At 34.5% G+C, this 22,453-nt stretch overlaps 1 protein-coding gene across 4 annotated transcripts in view; it reads left to right on the top strand.

The window, feature by feature from the left end:
• Window positions 1-22,229, top strand: part of LOC150093601 (semaphorin-5A-like) — a 299,721-nt gene extending 277,492 nt beyond the window's left edge. For all 4 annotated transcript variants that reach the window (XM_090412830.1, XM_090412829.1, XM_090412831.1 and 1 more), the window contains exons 16-19: window positions 1,007-1,381; window positions 12,207-12,389; window positions 13,431-13,583; window positions 20,269-22,229. In XM_090412830.1, coding sequence (XP_090268956.1) covers window positions 1,007-1,381; window positions 12,207-12,389; window positions 13,431-13,583; window positions 20,269-20,609 — 1,052 coding nt within the window. In that variant the 3' untranslated portion in view covers window positions 20,610-22,229. The remainder of the gene's footprint in view (window positions 1-1,006; window positions 1,382-12,206; window positions 12,390-13,430; window positions 13,584-20,268) is intronic.
• The last annotated feature ends 224 nt before the right edge of the window (window positions 22,230-22,453 follow it).

Below are 22,453 nucleotides of genomic sequence, written 5' to 3'. Positions count from 1 at the left end.
AGTTTTAACACTAGAGTGCATGGTGCTGATTTCAGAGTGCTGAGATTAAGGTTGTACACTACTGTATTGATGTAATTGTGCTTCAGGAAGTAGATGAGAGTTGGGATTCACAGGGTTGCAAGTGTTGCAAAACTGCACACTATTGTACTTATGTTTGGTCACCTAGTTTTCATTGTGATGTAGAAACACAGAGTCAGAAGATGCATGACCAAGGCAATATCAGAATTCTTGGAATGATGGTGGTTATTCAGGGAGGTTGAGGAAATGTTTGTCACAGAGGTTGGATCAAAATTCCCTCACTGATTTACATATCATATTGCCTCTTCTGTCACAGAGGTTGGATTAAAGAGGCAATATGATATATATGTAAATCAGTGAGGGAATTTTACTGGATTAATACAGAAGAGTTTATAAAAAAAAAGAAGGGTTGTGAGAGGGGAAGAATGAGAGAGCATCCCTGGAAGTTGTGTTATGGTGTAGTGAAGAAGAGTGTAAGAAGTAGATTTTTTGCATAGAGTGGTGGGCAGTTACCAGAATGCTCTGCAAACACAAGGAGCTTAAATGAGTTCATTACCATAAGCACATTGCTAGTTAACTGGGGACTCTCACGATGCAGCTGTTGGGATAGTAATAATAAAGGAAATCAAGTTAAGTTAACATGCATGTATTTAGGATAAATATCAATTTGAATTTAAAAACATTTCCAGAAATACTGTACATTACATATTTATGTATTCATTTTAACATTCAAACCAATATTAGTCATAGCCTAAAAGTTAGAAAAACGAGTTTTTGGACAGTGCTCATGAATTGCTAGTAGATAAATGACAATTGTATAGTATAGCAGGTTTGAAGAATCTTTTTAAATAGGACATTCATTAAAATCAAGCAATTTTTATAAATTGCTTGAAAATATTGGGTGATCAGAAAAAATTGCTGTTCCTAATGATTTTGATCTTTCAGTCTCTTGCTGACATTTTGTAATTAACTATTCTTTCAAAACTAGTGCCAGCTCCTCCACCTGTTGATGGCCACTGGTCTGAGTGGAGTTCATGGGATGAATGCAGTGCTCCCTGTGGTGGAGGTATCCAAGTAAAGCGCAGAAGATGCAATAGTCCTCCTCCTCAAAATGGAGGTAAAGAGTGCTTGGGATGTAATCAAGATTTTAAGTTCTGCAACACACATCAGTGCCCAGAAGCTAGAAAGTCAACAAGCTGGACACCATGGCTGAGAGTAAATATAACTAGAGATGGATATTTTGAACAGAGGTTTAGATTTTCTTGCAGGGCCAATGTTCCTGATGATAACATGATTCGAATTGGCCATATGAAAAAGGAAGAAAGGTTTTGCCTTGAAGGAAGTCAGAACTGCTTAGATGCAGGTAAGTAAATATGTCAATACCTCTTTGAAACTAACATTGTACCCCCCCCCACACACACACACAAATGTGCACATTGTAAAGATATGAAAAATATGAAGTTTTTAAAGGATTTTTTTTAAAAAAAATTGTTTTATTTAATTATATACAACAACTTTTTATATTTTATTATTATTAAACAGACTGTGGTTGAGCAGTTTTGTCATGTGTCACTTGTCTGGGAAAGAGAAAAGGTTTAAATCTTATCTGATAGGAAGAATATTTTCATGCTTTTACAGACAAGGCTAGGATAGCCAGTTTAATTTTTTTTAAAACCTTGGACATGTGAAAACGTCAAATGATTGTACTACTTACATGTGATGCAATTCTTTTTATTGTTAGGTGGAAAAATCAATCAAATTAGGGAAAGCAATGGTGACATAGTAACAATCAACTAAAACAGAATATAATTGGATTTTTATGTTGTCTAATTTCATAAACTACACAAAATTTGCAGCCCTGATTATAGGGAGGGAAAATTACTATATATGCAGAAGAGAAAATGCTTCCTCTACAACAAAAACTTGTTTTACCTCAGCAAACAAAGTCAAATTTCATATCATTCCTCTTTGGAATCAACTCTCAAATATTTATATTGGTGTAAATAGTTATGCAATTGTTGTATGAAGTATGCATTTTTGAGTATTAAGTGTTCACTAATAGCATTCTCATGGACAAGATAAAATAGTTTATGGGAACTATGTTTGCAAAAACTTCACTGGAAATAAGAAATACCAATAGAAAAGAAATGAAACTGGCAGAATTAAGAAGTCTCATCAACATAATTGACATTATCAATACAAAGAAGACAAAAACAAGTGGGGTTCTTCTAAATATGAAGATGTTGTATTCAGGCAGTAAGGTAAAGAAAGGAGCTATAATAGTAACGCTAATGAAGATGATCTTCCTGAATGATGACAAACAATTCATCATTTGTGTCTATGGTCTCACGGAAGGTTCTGCTAAGGAAGAATGAAGTGAAGAATTTTAAGACTCAGAAGGCATTTGACATTAAGAAAATACAAGTTGATCCTTGTTAGAGATTCATTTCCTACTCTGTCTATCTAAACAGCAGAGTAGGAAACAAATCTTAAGCTTATACAAGAGGGATCTGGAAAGTTCTGATAAACACCTATAACAAAAATGATGTTAAAGCAACTAATATAACCACAAGAAAGAACATATTTTAAAACCCTTTAACCCCATGTTTCATCAAATTGTAATAATTTGTTCTTTTTCTTTTAGGATATCTAAGATATAAACACCTAGAAAAAAAAATTAATTAATTTTATCAGAACTTTCCAGATCTTCCTAGTAAAAATGCACTGGGAAAATTTGGAAAGAGCAAAGCTATGGTAAACATCTATTCAGGATATGGACTAGTCATCACTAACACAATGTTCCAACATAAAGATGTGCACAAATTTCCATGGAGAGAAGACACAAGAAATAGGTCTAATTGTCTATTGTTGATAGTGATATTTTCATGCCTGATTCAGGACAATAGTATGCAAGGGATTTGAAATAGGAAGTGCTCATTTATTTTTGAGCAGAAAGAAATGGAATATAATAGGGGTGCTTAAGAGTCAAAGCTGTATAACTGAGAGGAGACCTTCACATAGCCTTTAAAGGAATGCGAAGAACCGACCAGGGCTTCTGACCTAATGTCCAATCCTCACCTTCTCGTGGTGCACCCTGTTGGGTATCTACTTGGATACTGAACGGACGAGGATGGGCTGGCAATTTGGGATTTAGCCGACCAAATTGTATTCTTATTGGTTAAACCAAAATATAGAATGATGGTACAACATGACAAAATTTCATGCCGGCTGGGGCGTTGCCCGGTTAAACAAGGCCCCCGTTGTTTTCGCCAGGGAACCAGGGCGAACAGCGAAAAGTCAGCTACTGGAACAAATCTGAAAACAAACCCCAACTCAACATCACCAGAGTTAAAGATCAGTACTATCAACGTAAGAAGCCTGAATGGCAAAGAAATGGAGCTAGCTGAGGAATTCGATAAGTACCAGATCGACATAATAGGGATGACTGAAACAAAAAAGACCAAAACTGGTGAGATCTTTCTGAGCAATAAATAAAAAATGTTATATTCAGGCAATGACAATCAAGGAAAAAGAGTAGCCATAGTATTCAACACAAAATAAGAGGCTAATCTTCTTGAATGGCAGTCAGTCTCAAGTAGAGTAATGTGGGCAAATATGAGAACGGGGAACTGGACAATGAGACTTATTTGTGTCTATGGTCCCACAGAAGGTTCTACTAAGGTAGAAGTGGAGGAATTTTCTGAGGCTTTAGAAAAAGCAACTGACACAATGAAAAATGAAAAGTTGGTCCTTGTTGGGGATCTAAATAGCAGAGTAGGAAATGATTGTGAGACATACAAAAATATTTTGGGAAAATTTGGAGAAAAGAGCAAGGCAAATATCTGTTGGATTTCTGCTCAGGACATGGACTGGTTATTACTAACACCATGTTCCAACATAAAAATGTGCACAAATTCACATGGAGAGAAGAGGCTAGGAATAAGAAAAGTCTCATTGACTATGTTATTGTTGATAGTGATGTTTTCTCCCTGGTGCAGGACACCAGAGTGTACAGGGGATTTGAAATTAGAAGTGATCACTATTTAGTCTTGAGCAGGATAAAATTGAATTTCATATTGAAAACAATAACATGTAAGAAAGTTTTAAGGCGAATAAAAGTTGAGCAGCTCTCAGATGTGAACTGTAGGCTAAACTACACAAAGATTATTGAAGAAAAAATGAAAGAGTTTGAGAACAGGAATCAAACCTTGGAGATTCAGTGGCAAACTCTGAAGAAAACATTGATTCTGCCAGAGAGGCATGTGGTGAGGTTATCTGTAAGGATAAAAAAATCAGAACTCCCTGGTGGACACAGGAAATTAAAGAGGCAGTGAAGGAAAAGAAGAAAGCATACCAAAAGTTCCTGTCAAATAAGTCAGCTTGTGCTCTTAGAGAATATAGAGACAAATGCAAGAATGCTGAACACTGTGTAAAACTAGCTAAACAAAAGTCATGGGAGGACTTTGGCAAGAATATAGAAAATAAATATCAAGAAGGTGGCAAAATATTCTGGAGGTTGTTGAAGAAGCTTAAGAATGGAGGAAAGAGTGCTGTAAAAGGATTTAGAGATGATAAAGGTGACATGAAAACGGGAGAAAAAGATATCTTTGAAGTATGGAGTAATTACTTTGAAAAACTGCTAAATGAAACAAGCAGTGATGACAGCACAGTGGTAAAAAAACACTGACCAGGCATGCAGTCAGGAATACATATCCATACTAGAAGTAGAAAAAGCTATCAAAGGCTTGAAATGCGGAAAGCAACAGGAGTAGAGGATATTCGACCACAAATGCTGAAGCATGGTGGTATAAGAGTCTTACAGTGGCTGCACTGCATAGTTCAGAAAGCCTGGACAGAGGGACAAATTCCCAATGATTGGAGTAGAGCTCTCATAGTACCCATATATAAAAAGGGAAATAAAACTGCATGTGAGAATTACAGAGGTATTTCCCTACTGAGTGGTCCTGGCAAGATCTATGCAAGTATACTTGAGAAACGGTTGAGAATAATTGTGGAAGAAAAGCTTGGTGAAGAACAATCTGGATTCAGGCCAAATAGAGGCTGTCAGGATCAGATCTTCACTTTACGACAAATAGTCGAAAGCATGGGAATATAACAAAGATCTGTATTTAAGTTTTGTCGATCTGGAAAAGGCATATGACAAGGTGCCAAGAGAGAAGCTATTCGTTACGCTTCAGTTATATAGTGTCAATGGGGCATAATATCAAGCAATACTTAGTCTTTATTTGAGTTGTAAGTCAGCAGTTAGAATTGAAGGAAGTACAGGAAGATGGTTTAATGTTAAATCTGGTGTGAGACAAGGATGTACATTATCCCCTCTGTTATTCATTATCTATATGGATCACATTATGAAGGAAAGTGGTATTAAACATGATATCAAAATTGGAGATGTTAATGTCAGCTCTTTGCTTTATGCGAATGATTTTATACTTCTAAATAAATCTGCTACAAGTCTGCAAGATTCTCTGACTAAATTGAATAGCTGTTGTAATAGATATGGTATGAAGGTCAGCAATAAAAAGACAAAGACAATGAAAATAGGCAGAATCATTGAAAATGTCAACTGTGTTGTGAATGGAGAACCTGTGGAACATGTAAAACATCTCAGCTATTTAGGCACGATTAAAAATCGTGCCTAAATAGCTGAAATGAAGATGGTAAATTAAATATAGAAATAGACAACAGAATCAGCAAAGCTGGTATCGTGGGAAGTCAATTGAATAAATTCATATGGAATAAGAGAGAAATCAGTCGGAACACTAAATTAGCTGTGTACAAGACAGTGTTCAAACCAGTTTTAACTTATGGATCTGAGAGCTGGGTCAGAAGTAAAACACTTGACCACTAGAGACCACAGATATGAGAGTCCTGAGAAAGATTATAGGCATGAACAGATGGCATCAATGGCAATATCATATTTAAAACGAGGATATTAGGAAAGAACTTGACATTGTCAGCATCCAGGAATGCGTTAGCAGAGCTAATCTTAGGTGTTATGGTCACTTAAACAGAATGGACGAGGAAAGATTAGCAAAACAATTGTTCTCTGCCGGGTTGGCAGCAAAACAACCCAGAGGAAGACCAAGATATAGGTGGATTGATACGGTACAAAATGCTTTAGACGATAGAAATATAAGATCTGATAATGTTGGAGTCTTGACAAGTAACAGACTGATTTGGAGGAAAATTGTAGATAGGAAATTAATAATGATGTAATTTTTTTCATGTAGTACTATCATATCCTGTACACCCCTTGAGCGTACATGGCAGGAATTTGATGATGATGAGAAATGGAATATTATTGAAAAGGGAAATATGTAAGAAAGTTTTAAAAAGAATCATTCAAACAGCTTTCAGAGCTGAACTGTAAACTCAAATATGCAAATATTATTGGAGAAAAAAAGAAATTTTGAAAACTAATCAAATCTTGAAGACTCTGTGGCAAACCTTGAAGAAAACAGATTGATTCAGCCATAGGGACATGCAGTGAAGTTGTTTGCAAAGATATAAAAATGATGGAGACTCAGGAAGTTAGAGAAGTCAAGTAAAAGGAAAATTATGTTGAAAGTTTCTAGCGAGTAAGCCAGCACACATGTAACTTGTGAGAAATACAAAATAAAATATAAGAAAGTGAAGCAGTGTGTAAAAGTGACTAAACAAGGATCATGGGAAGAATACAGAAAATAAATATTATCAGGAAGGTGACCAAAAATATTCTGGAGGGTATTTAAAATGCTTAGAAATGGAGGAAAGAATACTGAACAAGGAATCAAATGATAAAGGTGACATGAAAAGCAAATATATATTCTAAATGTCTGGAGTAATTATGTTGAAAGATTGCTAGAGCAGTGATTTGAAAATATTCTAGGGAAATGTAGTCAGGAGTACGTATCAATACTGGCACTAGAAAAAGCCATCAAAAACCTGAAATGTGGAAAGGCAGTTGGAAGACTATATTTGACTAGAAATGCTCAAATATGTATAAAAGTTTTATGGTGACTGCACAGCATAATTCAGAATACTTGATCAGAGAGTCGAATTTTTTAGATGATTAGCATAAAACTCTCAAGTACCCATCTATAAAAAGGGAAATAAAACTAAATATGAGAATTTCAAAGGATTTCCCTATTTGTGTTCTAAGTAAGATCTACATAAGCATACCCAAGAAAAGGCTAAGAGAAATTGTGGAAGGGAATAAACTTGGAGTGGCACACACACACTGGGTTCAGGCCAAATAGATGCAATCAGATTTTCACTTTAAAACAATGGGAATATAACAAGGATCTGTATTTAAGGCATATGAAAAAAGTACCAAAAGCAAGAGAAAAGCTATTCAAAATACTACAATCATATGGTGTAACCAGGATATTGTATTGAGTAATATAGTCTACATTTGAGTTGTAAGTCAGCATTTAGAGTTTAAGGAGGTATACTTTATCTCCAAAGAAAAAGCAGTGATTAAATGGCATGAATAGCAGAATTATATTAAAGATTGAAGATATTAGGAAGGAACTTGACATTATTCAAGAGTGTGTAAGCAGAGTTGATCTCGGGTGGCATGATTTCTTAAAAATTATTACTGAAGGAGGTATTTGATGCCAGGATGGCATTAAACTAAGAGGATGACCAAAATCTAAGTAGATTGGTGCAGTTAGAAGTGCCTTCGATGACCAAAATATAAAACCTGACAATATTGGAGTTCTGATAGACAAGTCTGATTTGGAGGAATATTGAAAAGAAGTTAATAATGTAAACTTTCTTATATTTCTATCAGGTCTGCATCCCTGGACAGCTGATATCAGGAATTTGATGATCATGTGCATGTGAGAAACTAATTAAGATGCCCAACTTATAAATTACAGGAATAGGAAGCTATTAATTGTATGCTAGTTAAAACTGGAGTTGGATGGTTTGTTTTGCAGATAAAGAAACTAGTGTCTTGTAAGAATGTACCACCTCCATATAAACACCAGCTAACTTCACATTTGAAAGACCTTTATAGATGCTCATTTAATAATCCTCAACAGGATTAAATCCATCTTTCCAACCAAAAGATCCCTACTGCTATCAACTACTAAATACAGTGCAAAAACTTTTGCTCCATTTCTATAGAACTCTGATTCACATTAACTGTATGGTTGTCAAGGTTTGACTTATCAGACTGGAGAAACATAAGCTGTTTATTTTTCCATTCTACCTTAGCAGATTTTTCTAGTTTCTTCAACGTACGAGAACTTACAAGGACAAAGCATCTATAACAATCAGAGGTGAGATAAAGAATGATGTTTCTTTAATGGAAGGTAGATAAAATGCCAATTTTTGTGCAGATTTATAATGGTGGTGTTGATAAATTTTTGATGACTTGAGTAGCTAGAAGTTATTTCATATAGATTGGAAGGAGGAAAGATCACATGGCAGGAACTAAATGGAATTTATACACTCTAAGAGATAATTACTTGAAGCAGAATGTGATGGAGGGCACTCAGGGTACAAGAGTGTTGAATCATGTTGTAGGATCAGAAGACCTGTCTGTAACTAAGATGGATACATCCCCTCCAGTTGGGGGGGAGTAATTATGTAGTCTTGTGAGGTACTGAAATATGGAAATTCCAGTTAAGAAGGGGTAAATGTGGAACTACAAGACAGGTGATTATGATACACTAAAGAGGCAGCTTGAAGCAGGACCATAACATAAAAGATCTGCAAGGAAAGGAAGTTTGGTAGGCCAATAGTTAAACAAGTTAATGTAGAGAGCTTGCAGGATGATTTAAATAGGCTTATACTATGGGCAAAACATAATGGATGTCAATTTAATGTGGTAAAGTGTAAAGTTATGCATTTTGGGGATACAAAGTACAGTTCCCTCGATGTTGTTAGCTTGCCTCTTCCTAGAAGATTTATTGGTTATAATGGAAGAGCACATAATAGCGTATTTAGTTTATCAATTCAATTCAGACCTTTCCAATCATTGACAGTTAACGCTAGTTGCAGAATTTCTGTGAAAATAGACTAAGTTTTGCATCCAAGCTACTTCACGTAAGAATGTTTGTTCAAAGAAAATTGCACAAGTTGTGCAAAATGATTATATGCCTATGTGGGAAGTGGTAATCACAAATTGCAATATAATCTTTTAATGCTTCCTGAAATCATGGATGTCTTTTCTAGTTAACATCATTTTTTACATTAACTAGCATATAACTACTTAATTTTATTGTTTTTGTAAGTAATAATTTAGATTTTAGCATGTTACCCTCCAACTGTAACAGTGCTTTCTCCTCTCATAGAGCAACAGCCAGTATACTGACTACAAACTCATCTTGTTGCTTCCTTTTTTTTGAACTAGTCTTTCTTTGAAAATTCAGTTGAAGTAGTTATTATATTCATTTTTTTATGCTGTTCCCATCCACAAAAGGTTGTAAACCTACAATACCTTACTACTATGCATAGAGCTGGGGTATATTCTATTTGTATTAACTTTTTATATAATCCAGAAACCACAGCAACTAAACAGCAGATAACTTGTAGCTATGTTTTTATATATATGTATATATATTTCCTAGATGTTAAACTCACCAAGACGCCTGAATCAATTAAAGTCTATATTTAGAAAGCCAACTCATACAGACAGATATTTGCATGCGTCATCCCATCACCATCCAGCGCAAAAGTTGGGTATTATATCAACTCTAGCGAATCGTGCAAGATCTGTACTGTCAGATGAAGAACTGAAAAAGGAACTACAACATCTTAAATGGACCTTTAAAAACAATGGCTCCTCTCTAAAAAAAAAAAAAAAAAAAAAAAAAATATTAACGACCAATTATCCCACCGTCAACGTAGAGATACAGGACGACTCCAAAGGTCGTATCGTCTTGCCATATATCAGCACACTATCCAAAAAGCTGAGTAGAATTCTAAAGAAGTTTAACTTCTCAACTATGCCAAAAATAAGATCACACTTCAACTATAAACAACCTCACAACCTTCTACAATTCCCAGGTGTATACAAGGTCACTTGTGAATGCGGAAAGCCTTACTATGGGCAGACAGAGAAATCTATCTTACTACGTCTCGAAGAGCACCAGCGAGACATTGCTTATAAAAGAACCAGAGCAACTGCTCTGTCAAGCCATGTCCTGTTTTCAATAAACACGAACAACGAAAGCCACCAACATGAAATAAACTGGACATCAACTTCAAACCTACACATCTGCCATGATGAAGTAGAGCGCCGCATTGTCGAGTCAAAAGAAATCACCTTGGACCCTTTTCACATGAATAACAATCTTAGCTATAATTTGCCTGACTCTTTCAACTCTACTATTAGATACTGGAGATCGCGTGATTCCACATACGCACAGGTGTACAACAATAGAACTTTAACTCGGACTGTAGTTCAAGCTCATAATAACTGTAATTTACAGTCGAATATTATGGCTTTATAATTGTATAGCTTTGGAGTGTGTCAATGTTAATTTCGTGTCTTTTAATATCTTTCTATGTTCTTATCGCCTGATGAAGTCGTTCTTGAAGAAACATTTTGCGTTTTTTCAAATAAATGTCATTGTGTTATAATTCTCGGGTTTTAAGTCAGTTAATTTAGAAAAATGAACATATCCCAACCCTGAGTTAATAGTACTAATCATATATCTACCTCATGTTTGAGGCTTAATGGATTGTATAGAGCACTCAGAAAGGATTAAAAACAGAATTTAATTCTTCCTATATTTCATCTCAGTCAATGAGACATCTTCAGGGATTACAAAGAAACTAATGTAACATAAAAACAAATAACAAACAATACTAAGCCCAACCACGTCGGAGACACTTAAGTCCTATCTAGGTGGAGCACCCTCTAAGGGCGATTGTAGGTGGCCTAGAATGAAAAGTGGGACCTCTGGTGATAAGCATTTCCCAAATCTTAAGAAACTTAATGCAGCCATATTTGTTAAGATTTGGTTGATTCCTGAGCGCTGCTGCTTCTAAGAATAGTCTTTCTCTTTTGAATTTGCTGTGGTGGAGCATGGTTTCCATGAGATATTGCATGTGGAAGAAGTGTTGCATTTTAATCAGATCACAATCAGGATGCTATAAACACAAAAATACCATATCTCATCTTGCCTTCTTGGCAACTAAATAAAATACATTACTCATTAATCTTGAACCAGCCAAGCTCTTCTTAACATAATCTAAACCGCACAGCAAACTCGGTCAGTTTTGCACCGTTCATCCGATCTATTTTTTACCCTTGAAACAGCCAGCACACTGTCATGTTGCTAGTCCTGTATATACTTTACTATTTTTTTGTTTCCTTCTATTCTTTAGTTTTAGTTTCTTCTATTCTACATTTTGATGAAAAATTGATTATATGCCTATGTCAGATGTGGGAAATGGTAATCACAAACCTGAAGCCTATAGTTATTCCATTGATCATCTTCCTTATTTATTGTTTATATTCGTATTTCATTTTTGGCTATTCATTGTATCTATATATCTATTATAAAATTATATTTGCTCTTGCCAGTGGTAGTAAAGGCTAATCATAGCTGTTAAATACTTAATCTAGTCTCATGAGCAATTAAACGATTTTTATATAATAGTATAAGGAACTCCGTAACCTGGCTTCTTATACACCTAATTTAGTGATAATTTTCCTATCATTATCTACTTCTGTGTGTATCTGTTAAGATATGTGATTGTGTTCTAGCTAGTTTGTATAGAGCCAGATAAATTCCTTTCAGTTGAAAAACCATTATTAATATTCTTCACATCCTAGACTCCACTCAAGGGTAGAGTCTAGGATGTGAGAGAGAGAGAGAGAGAGTGCCTCCATCAGTAGCAGCAAGCCCTTGCTGCTACATAGCAGATCACTGTCAGTGTAATACAGCTGGAAATCAAAAATGTAAACAACAATGATGATATACGGAGAATGGAATCTTTACTTATATGCAATCATGAAACTGCAGGTAAAAAACTAAGACTATTAGGATCAGTCTGTGTGTGAGATTAAAGAAAAAAAGCATATGTGTATATGTAATAACTTATGTATATCCAAGTCATGCATAATTCATAGTGAAAATAAAACTGAATACTTCTATACTCTAAGTGAAGAATTATTTATGTAATAACTATGTTCTAGTAATATTTGTACTAATCTTTATTTTCAGCTTTTGTAAATATTGATGGAGAATGGTCTGAATGGACATCATGGACTGAGTGTTCTTCACTCTGTAATGGAGGTATTCAACATAGAGAAAGATCATGTGATAATCCTCGTCCTGCTGGAACAGGTGCAGACTGTCCAGGAATGGCTCGTGCCGAGAGAATTTGCAATACAGACCCTTGTCAGGGTGAGTTTACATTTAGCTCAGTATTTGTTTTTTAATTATATAACTTAAAATTGCCAATTACTTGATGTCATTTTATTTCCATTAAGTGTTGATTTTCAAATATACAGGGTTATTGTTATGCTACACCTATGTGTGAAACAGTGATGTTCACCCACTTAATATAGGCATGTTTATGCTACTGTGAAGCCTTAAAATGATATCACATAGTATTTTCTTTTTAAATGTGTTTTACCATGTAAATTTTACAATATAGTTGATTCTATATTGCATACGAGATGAGTGACTTGTTACCAAAATTTATGTAAAGAATTAACTCAGGTTTTGCTCTAGAATAAAAATAAACTTGTATGCTTTAAAAGAAATACTAAAATATGGAGGTATAAAAGTTTTACAGTTCATAATTTGGAAAGCCTGATCAGAAGGTAGAGTTCCAGATGATTGAAGTAGAGTACTCATAGTGCCAATTATAATATAGAGCCAAATATAAAAAAGGGAATAAAGCTGAATGTGAGAATTAGAGGTATTTCCCTGCTGAGTGCTCCTGGTAAGATTTATATAAGTATACTTGAGAAATGGCTGAGAACAAATGTGAAAAGGAAGCTTGTGGAAGAACAAGCTGGATTAAGGCCAAATAGAGATTGTCAGGATTAAGACACAGTTGAGAATTCTTGGGAATATAACAAGGATTTGTATTTAAGTTTTGTAGACCTGGAAAAGTCATGTGACAAGGTGCTAAGAGGAAAGCTGCTCAAAGCATATTTTTTTTTTCATGATTTTTACTTTGAAGCATCAATTGATATATTTTAACCATTTGGGTGTATAAAGGAAATTCATCTTGATCCTTATTAGTTTAGTGCAGAAGTAAAGCAAAATAAATAAATGCAAAACTGGAGATTTTGTCACAAGCAACTTGTATTGCTGAATAAGTTGACTGTATTCTAAAATAAATGTTAACTTTGGTTTTAACCTGCATTTTATAGTAAAGTATAGTAAAGTGCTTCCCATTCATATAGCTCTAATTAGTTTCAAACATTGTTTCAGTTATTGATGGTTGGGAAGAATGGTCTGTGTGGTCCCTATGTGATCAGAATCAAGAACAGCACAGAAAGCGCAAATGTAAATATCAAACTCCAAGTGTAACTCATTGCCAAGGACACAGTAAAGAAACTAGAATGTGTCTTCCAGGACAACCAAGTAAGGATTTGTCTATTAATTTAATATTGTTATTCATTTAATGATTTTTGCTTTCGCGTCTTGAATAAGTCATTAATTTAAGATTTGATCAAAACATGCCAATCTACACTTCCCAGTGATATATTCAGTGACATGTCTGGATAATTTACTTTTTTTTTTGTACATGTTGTGACATTCTTGTTGTATTACATCTATCTTTCATTAGCATTGAAAGATATAATTAATAATTCTGAAATTTTTTTAAAAAAAGCAAGCCAAATATACTGCAAAGCCAAAGGGATGATGGCTCCTTTCAGTTGATCAAGAAGCTGTGTATGTTCCATTGTATTTTGAAGTTTTTACATGAACTGAGAAATGGAGAAACTACTTTCCCACAGTGGTCTCACGCCAGGCAGTGAGGTTCATCTCCCACCTGAATTGCAGACATCCATGCCCATGGTGGGATTCAAGCCCTCACATGTTGGTTGGAGAGCAGATATTGGCCAACTGGATATGTTCAGACACTCCATGCCAGAGATTTCCCAATCTAGAATCTGCTCTCTTTAATCTCTCTACTTCCACTGACCAAGCTTGGAAGAGGTGCCAAAGTATTTATTGTTAACAGTGACCTAACTCTGTTCTCTCAACTCTGTACCTTTACCCCCCCCTTCCCCCTCCTTACATGTACACCATAAATATTTAGCCTATGTCTCGGTAACTTGGACAACAAACTAAATTTCCTTTTCTGTGGAAAGTCTTCCCTCAGTTCCTCCTAGCCTCATGTCTGATGATGTGTCTGCTCTCCTGAGCCAAACACTTCCAATCAAGTTACAAGAAATAATGCTTGCTGGGATGAAGACCATGATTCTACAGAATTACCACTGATATCCAAAGTTCTTTTTTTAAAAAAAAAAAAAAAAAAAAAAACTTTTAAAAGGCTAATATGCAAGAAAAAGTGTTCCTTGAATGGTAGCTCTGTCTTCCTCCTCACCACTAAAACCATTGCAGTTTTTTTCCCTTCCATGCTTACATCTCAGTGGTGTAATTATAACATCACTCAGTAATAAAGTTTTTCTCTTCAAAATCTTGCATAATGATGTAGTGATCTAGGCAAATCATCTTATACCAAGAGCAGCATACTATATGCCTCTTTTCTGGTCTTTCACCAGGAATGCATTAAAAATTTTGTATAGCTGCACTTCTTATTCTGATGGTGAACCCCTTCACACACCCATACTGATTGTTCTTAAATACAGCAGCCCTCAGTTTACGCCTCACTTCCGTTACGGGCGTAAACCTCATCGGCATAAAACGAATCCAATTTTAATGGGAGGTACAAAGTTATGTTCCGCACAGTTAAAAAAAAAATATGCACATGAAGTATGTGTAACATTATTATATTTAAAGCTTTGATAATACATACATATATATCTGTTAAAATAAAATTATTCTCCACTATAATGAAAACAAACAAAATTATATATAAAAAATATGAAACTTCGAAAAGATTTGCACATTTCTATATTGAAGTTCCTGGTTTTGGATCACCTGCATTTTTTGGAAAAAAGTATCCACTGTTAACTGTCTAGATTTTCTTTTTCTTTCTTTAAGGAGTTCAGTGTAAGGTCGAATAGATGAGATTACACTCCTTTTTACGTTTGCACTCCGTTCCCAATCGTGGTCCATTTCGCAGAGTTCATTAGTCAATGTCTCTGTGCTTGCAAGGGTACACTGTAAATCGGCCATTTTTATATCCTATATTTAATGTAAATTACATTAAATATAGGAGTACACCGTTTCGGAATTCGATAGTAGAGGTATGCAAGTTCATGTTCACTTAAAAACCTTGATATTCCAGGCCTACCTACTCGCTGATCAGACCTCAAAGGTTGAAACCAGTCTGGGTAGTGACCTCTTCTCATAATGTAAAAACAATATATATACATCTCTTAGGAGCTGGCTTTTACATTATGAGAGAATATTAAAGTTAGTGAGGGAGTAAGTTGTATCACATCCAGAAATACAAATATTGTCTCCTCTTTGTCTTCACATATCAACTACTTGTTTGCAGGGAAGGAAAGTAGCATGAAATAGCTTTGCTAAAAAAAAAAAAAAAAGCAGAAGCTGGATGATAAATATTTCAAAGTGTTCCTTAGTTTATGTGTGATCTTTTTACTATTGTTAATGTAATGCAATGTTTTGTAATGTTCATTATTTTTTGAAATTATAAAGAAAATTTAATGCTAGATCAAATATTCAGAATTATTTGTTGATAGTTTTTCCACTTGGTTATACTATAAATTTGCATGTGAAGTAACTTCACAACCGGATTACTTGTATATAGAGGCTGATTTCACATCACTTGCCGTAGTATCCCATAATGCACGTATCTTTACAGACATGTATAATGCTGTGCATTATGAGAAGGTTCACTATCCAGACCGGTTTCAATTGTTATTGAGGTTTCATCAGTGGGAGCCGGACCCAGAAGTGATACCAAGGTTGAAATAATGCAGACGTCATATTTCCATATACAAGTAATCAAAAAGTGTCATATCTTATTACTAAAATACTCTGGATTAGAGATAGATGTTGATAGATTTTCACCTTGGTTATACTATAAATTGCTATAAGATGCCAAGAAATTACTTCAGTTTGCGCATGAGGAAGCATCCACAAAGTTTGCACGTGAAGTTATTGGGTTGGCAAATAAGTTCGTTCGGTTTTTCAGAGTGGAATGAAACACATTTTATTTAATATATAATGCATACTAGTCAGTTATATATTGGTTATCTGTCCACCAACTTCATTACGTCACGTTTATAAAACTCCTGAGGTTTACTGGTGAAAAACTGATCCAGATGTCTTTTGACAGCCTCCTCATTAGCGAAGATTCTCCCGTTCAGAGAATTCTGCAACGATCAGAATAAGTGGTAATTGGAAGGTGCCAGGTCCGGTGAATACGGAGAATGCAACAAAACATCCCAGCCAAGACATAACAATTTATTCCGGGTTGTTAACGATGTGTGGGGTCAGGCGTTTTCATGGTGAAATAAGATTCCTTTTCGATTTGTCAATTCAGGACGTTTTGTGCTAATTGCATGGGCCAGTTGCGTTTTAACTGTGAGCAATAGACAGTTGAATCAATCGCTCTGCCTGACTGTAACACCTCGTAGTGGACAACACCTTTAAAATCCCATCACACAGAGCATGATCTTCTTTGGGTGCAATCCTGCTTTTGAGGTTGTTTGTGCATCTCTCATAATCATCTGCTTCAAAAATGGGTCATTTTCTTGGCGATGTTGCAGCAAATCACAGATGGATATGCGAGCAGCCATATTGGCCTCAGTCAATTCATGCGGCACCCAAACATTGAGTTTTGAAACATATTCCAGCTTGTGCAAATGGTTTTCAACGCTTGTATGGGATATGTTCAGTACTTCAGCAATCTCCTGCACTGTTTTGTGACAGATTTTTGTCGACGATATCCTTCACAACACTCGAATCAACCTTGGTTGGGCAACTGGTACGAGGCACATCACTGACTTCAAAATCTCCAGAATGGAATTTGGCATACATGTTCTGTTAAGGCACCATCCCCATATACACTGCATAGTTTTTTATGGGCCTCTGCAGCTAGTTTGCCTTTTTTGAAATAAAAAAGCAAAATATATCCCGGTAATATACCTTTTTCATTTCCTTCCATTTCTAAATGTTACAATATGTTGCACACATGCAACTGAAGTAGGCCAAACGAAAATTCACTGAAAAGTTATGTGAAATGTCGTCTTTCAATACCGTTGTGCAGTAGCGCAACAATAGTGACAACCGAGGTGGCATCAGTTTGTACTACCGCATAAACCAAACAAACTTATTTGCCAACCCAATACTTCACGTGCAAACTTTGTTCGCTTACACTTGGATAAAGGATGAAACCAAGAATATAATTTCTTGGTATCTTTAATTTTCAGAATTGTTTGAGTTGGTAGTTATGACATTTTGGGGTAACCTGCAGGCTATTTAGCCAAATCAATCTTCGCAATTTAGTGCCAATTAAAATGCTATATATGTATGTATGTATGTATGTCATAAATGTTATATGATATTTTAAAGTTCTGTGCAGTTATAATAGACACTATTTTTAAACTTAGTGAATGCAAATTTGCTAAGTTTAGCACATTACACCCTGGGCAGGCACACTGAAATTAGCACATATCCTTTCTATTGAATCGAAAGCTACATAGAGGAGAAAGAAGGTATTAGTTTTAAGATTATAGTAATTAACCAATAATTAAGATTTTCAACAATGGGTGATTAATTAGCAAGGGTGGAATGAATTGCATGTGAACACAAGCACACGTATACCTACACATACCCGAAGTCTTAGCTCCCCTAGGCGATTGCCTAGGTTCGCCTAATGATAAAACCGGCCCTGCCAATAGCCTAGAGAGAGCCTCTGTATAGGAAAATAAATACCCAGTAATTTAGAAGATTTTTGTATGTTGGGTATAAACTACTATAGGATGGACTGACATAAAATTGAGCCTATAATCCATCATAACATGGGAATTTATTATGACCTTAAGGTAATAGAAAACATTGAGGGAATCTTTTGTGCAAAAAATAGCCAATAATAACAATTATTATTTTTTTTGGCTATTTTTGTTTAGGAGTACACTTTTATGTCATTGGCTTTTTTCCCAATTTTTAGGGCATTATTGATGTTTTAAAGATTTAGATATATAAAGAATATAAGGAAGGAATAATTTTGGACATACCTTTGTAGGATATTCCTGGTTGTCATCTTATTAAGTGGCATCCAGCATTCCAGAACATCTAAGCAATAAGAAACGTAATAACCAAAGGAAAACAGAATACAAAAAACAGAAATAGAAGTCCACGCTCCTGAACAGAAGCATACCCTGCAAATTGACAAAGCTGTAATAGTAGACATACAGGAAAATGAAACATTGCTTAGAATACTGCAAACAATAGCCATAAAATGTGACAAAAACTCGAACATTCACTGCCCCGATACAATCTCCAAAACCTAAACGTTAGATCACGACTCTGACCAATAGAAAACAACATGGATAAAACACAGATACTAAGATAAAAAATACCAAGCCGACGTGAAATAGCTCCATTTTTCCCATCAGCTCTGAAATGACACACAGTCAAAATGGCTCACACCCCCCATTACTCCCACCCCAATCTTGTTTCATCATATTCTATCTTTTCTTTTCCCCGAAAATTTATCTTTCACCTTCTTCCCAAAGAATTCACTGCCCACCCTTAAAACCCAAGTTTTAAATTTTAGATACCTTGTGTCTTACCTGCAGTTCTTCCACATATCTCTATCTCCACATTTCCAACCCCCTTCCTTTCAGTCATACTTCAGTAATATTGTCATACACCAATGTCGCTCAATAAGATGACAACCGGGAATATCCTACCAAGGTATGTCCAAAATTATTCCTTCCTTATATTCTTTATATATCTATATCTTTAAAACATCAGTAATACCCTAAAAATTGAGTAAAAAGCCAACATCATAAAAGACAAAAACACCAAATAAATATTAATTTTTAATATTTATTGAGAGAAGTAACATGGAAATTTTCCAGGAATAATATCTATAATAATAACAATTTTGGTATATATATTTGTATATAAATCACATGTGTTTGCAAAGCACATGCTGATAATATGCCAAAACATTGTTTTGAATTTTATTTCCATGAAAAAACCCTTGCTATCATTTTGGAAATTTTATTGCCTGTGGTATAAGGGTAAAAATAAGTCATATCTTTGCATGCACTGCAGTTTGAATGAAATCTGTTAATGTGTAATACATTTTTCTTGATTTAAAAAAATGATTTAAATACAGTAATAGAGTAAGCACAATAACAATTATTGTGCTTATTTTAAGTACAATAGCTGTACTTAAAATAAGCTTCTATAGACATAGGACACCTCCAGGAATAAGGAGTAACCAAACTATTCCATAGGATTTTGGTTCCGAATATCTACACAGTAAAATGTGTAGGTCAATGTTTGAGTGTAAATTTAGGATAGGATAGGAGGATAGCTGTACTTAAAATACTAAGCATCAACTATGTTTATCATCAGCATTTAAGTTTATTTAAAAAGGGAAGGGGGGGGGGGGAGAAGCTTATTATTGCAGTGATTGCCTTTATTGCATTTGATAATATGCTGTTATAATAAATATAAAATCAGTCTTGATATACATAAATACCTTAAAATGCTTGCCCTAAAAGTCAACCAATTCTCATAACAATGTTTTAAAAATTAGTTTTTTATGTGAATCTATCCATAATCTATAATGCATTAATATGCACTGTGGGTAGGGTACTCTAGAGACCAAATGGATACATGCCACTTCAAACCTCCTCTGATAAGTAGGGTGGTGAAATTCATCTACCACCAAAAATTACTTAATGCATTTGTGATTATATAATATGCTATGAAGGTACATTGATAATCATGGTTTGAAAACTCATTTTCATGGAAATTTTACTTCGAAATGTTGACAAATTTGCAAGAATAAGCCCACACATTGCAGTAAGGATTCAGTATAAAGTCAAATGAGCTAAGTCAGACATATCCTTTACATTGTCTAGTATTAAGTCTATTTGCTTTGTGTACTTTTGCATGCAACTAATGTAGTGTATTCTTATTTTAGGTATTGCCGGTGTTCTAGCAAGTACTGAAAGCCAGTCATCAGCTGAAGATGGAATTCATGCTCAACATGTAATTGCAGCTTGTTTCTGTGGTTTTCTTATAGGTTGCTTAGCAGGATGTCTGGGCATGTATTTTTATATGAAGAGACATTATGGTGCACAGCATTCTAGACTTGCAACTCAGTTAATTCCTGTCAAACCAAACACTTACATTTCTGAAAGTGAATGGAAAAATAATTTTGGAACAGCTAAAGGATCACCTGGTAAAATTCCATTAAGAGAGGCAACAATTAAAAGAAATGGTCATATAAGAGCTCAGATTCATTCAGACCAGAACTTCTGAAAACCTTAGTAGAATAAACATTTAGGGATTTGAATGCTCACTGGTCTGGGACAAGAATCATCATGCATTTCTGCCCATTTTCCAGAAACTACTTCAGAAAATTAATGGATAGCATTTGCTCAGTATACGTGAAAAATCATTGTAGCGTGGTTGTAAATTGAATGTTCCAGAATTATTCAAAATAGTTTTCTTTGTGCATAAATTTAGAGTGGCCATACTTCAGAACATTTGGAAGAACGTTTTAAAGGATAAGCTGTGTTGTGCAACACGGCAGGTGATTTTTGTGCCATAAGTATAAAATGATGTGGTAGCAGTTTTTTCCCCCCACACACACACACAAAAAAAAAATGAATATTAAGAACGAGCATTGTTTTAAATGACTTTCTCTCCATTTAAATTGAAAGTTAATGCTGCTACCAGTTTCATATAATCAATGTTTTTATGGCTCTGAGTAGGCAACTAACAAATTCATAGTGCATATGTATCTGGAAATCCTACTTACAAACTACTCACCCCTGGGGGGGGGAACTCTTGAAATATGTAAAGCCGACATCTTAGAGTAATGCTTGTATCTAAAGTCATTAAGAATATGTACATATATCAATGTGCCTTGAATGTGGACAAGCTTACTAGTTTCTTCAAAAAAAAAAAAAAATATTCAAAAGGTGTACATTGAAGTTGGCAGCTTTGTTTCTAGTAAAAAAAAAAAGACAAATATTGCCAAATTTCTACTGCAAAAATAAAAAAAGATAGTTTGTATTCAGAGAACTTAATGCAAAATATTTTATCAGCATAAAACTGCATTTAGGTTATCTCATGAGTCATCAAAAATTTTGATTGAAATTTTTTTTTTTTTAAATTAGTCCTTGACTCAAATTATGTATGAAAAAACTGACTTGTGCCATTGAATTATTTAAGTGGGCATTTTATTAACCGAAACTAAGTGCCTTTGATATTTTGTAATTGCTAAATGAAAAAATATTTTATAAAATAATGGCATCTTTTTACTGTCCTGGAATGTTGAGTTGTAAATATCAAGTATGAATTGTGCCAAAGTAATGCAGGGAACTTACTTCAGATTTTCTACTATTGTAATTTCTCCCTATTTATAACATGTACTTAAAGAGTGACAAAGACAGAGCACAAAATACAGATAACAGTATCTTAGGAAAAGAACAAGATATTTTTCCTTAGTAGAATCTCTTCTAATAATATTAGAAATCTGAACTTCTGTTTTTAAATCAAAAGAATTGCATGTCTGAAGTTTTGAACTATGCTTTTAGTGTTCATTTTGCAGTAATCTCTTTACCTCGCTTAGTTCTGAGTGTTATTAAATACGTTAAGTACACAGAAGGAACAAGAACTGATCATGGTAAAATCATTGTAAAATGCACATAAGCTTCAGTAACAATAATTATAGTGTAATTTAATCTCCCCTTTGGAAAAAAGTTATTCCTATATTTTTTATGAATCAAATCTGTGTGCACTGTCATTTCTGTATAGAAAAACACAAGTTTTACTTTTAAGAATTGGGACCATCAAATCATGTTCCTGATGTTTTACATTTGTATATTTGTACAGAAATTTTTATATGATAATAAAGTTCATGACTGTTTTTTATTTACCTTATAATTTATTCAGCTATAATTACTTAGGCTGGTAATTTGAAAAACAGGATATTACCATGTAAAACATCTACTAATTAATTTAAAGAATCATCATCATCAAATTCCTGCCATGTACCCTCAAGCGGTGTACAGGATATGACAGTACTACATGAAAAAATTACATTACTAACTTCCTATCTACAATTTTCCTCCAAATCAGTCTGTTACTTGTCAAGA

This window comes from Typopeltis vanoorti, chromosome 23 (genome assembly GCF_054136105.1).
Source record: "Typopeltis vanoorti isolate ZY-2024b chromosome 23, IOZ_Tvanoo_1.0, whole genome shotgun sequence".
In the NCBI taxonomy this organism is placed as follows: domain Eukaryota; kingdom Metazoa; phylum Arthropoda; class Arachnida; order Uropygi; family Thelyphonidae; genus Typopeltis; species Typopeltis vanoorti.
Note: the sequence above shows the minus strand (reverse complement) of the source record. Positions and strands in the feature narration are given on the sequence as shown.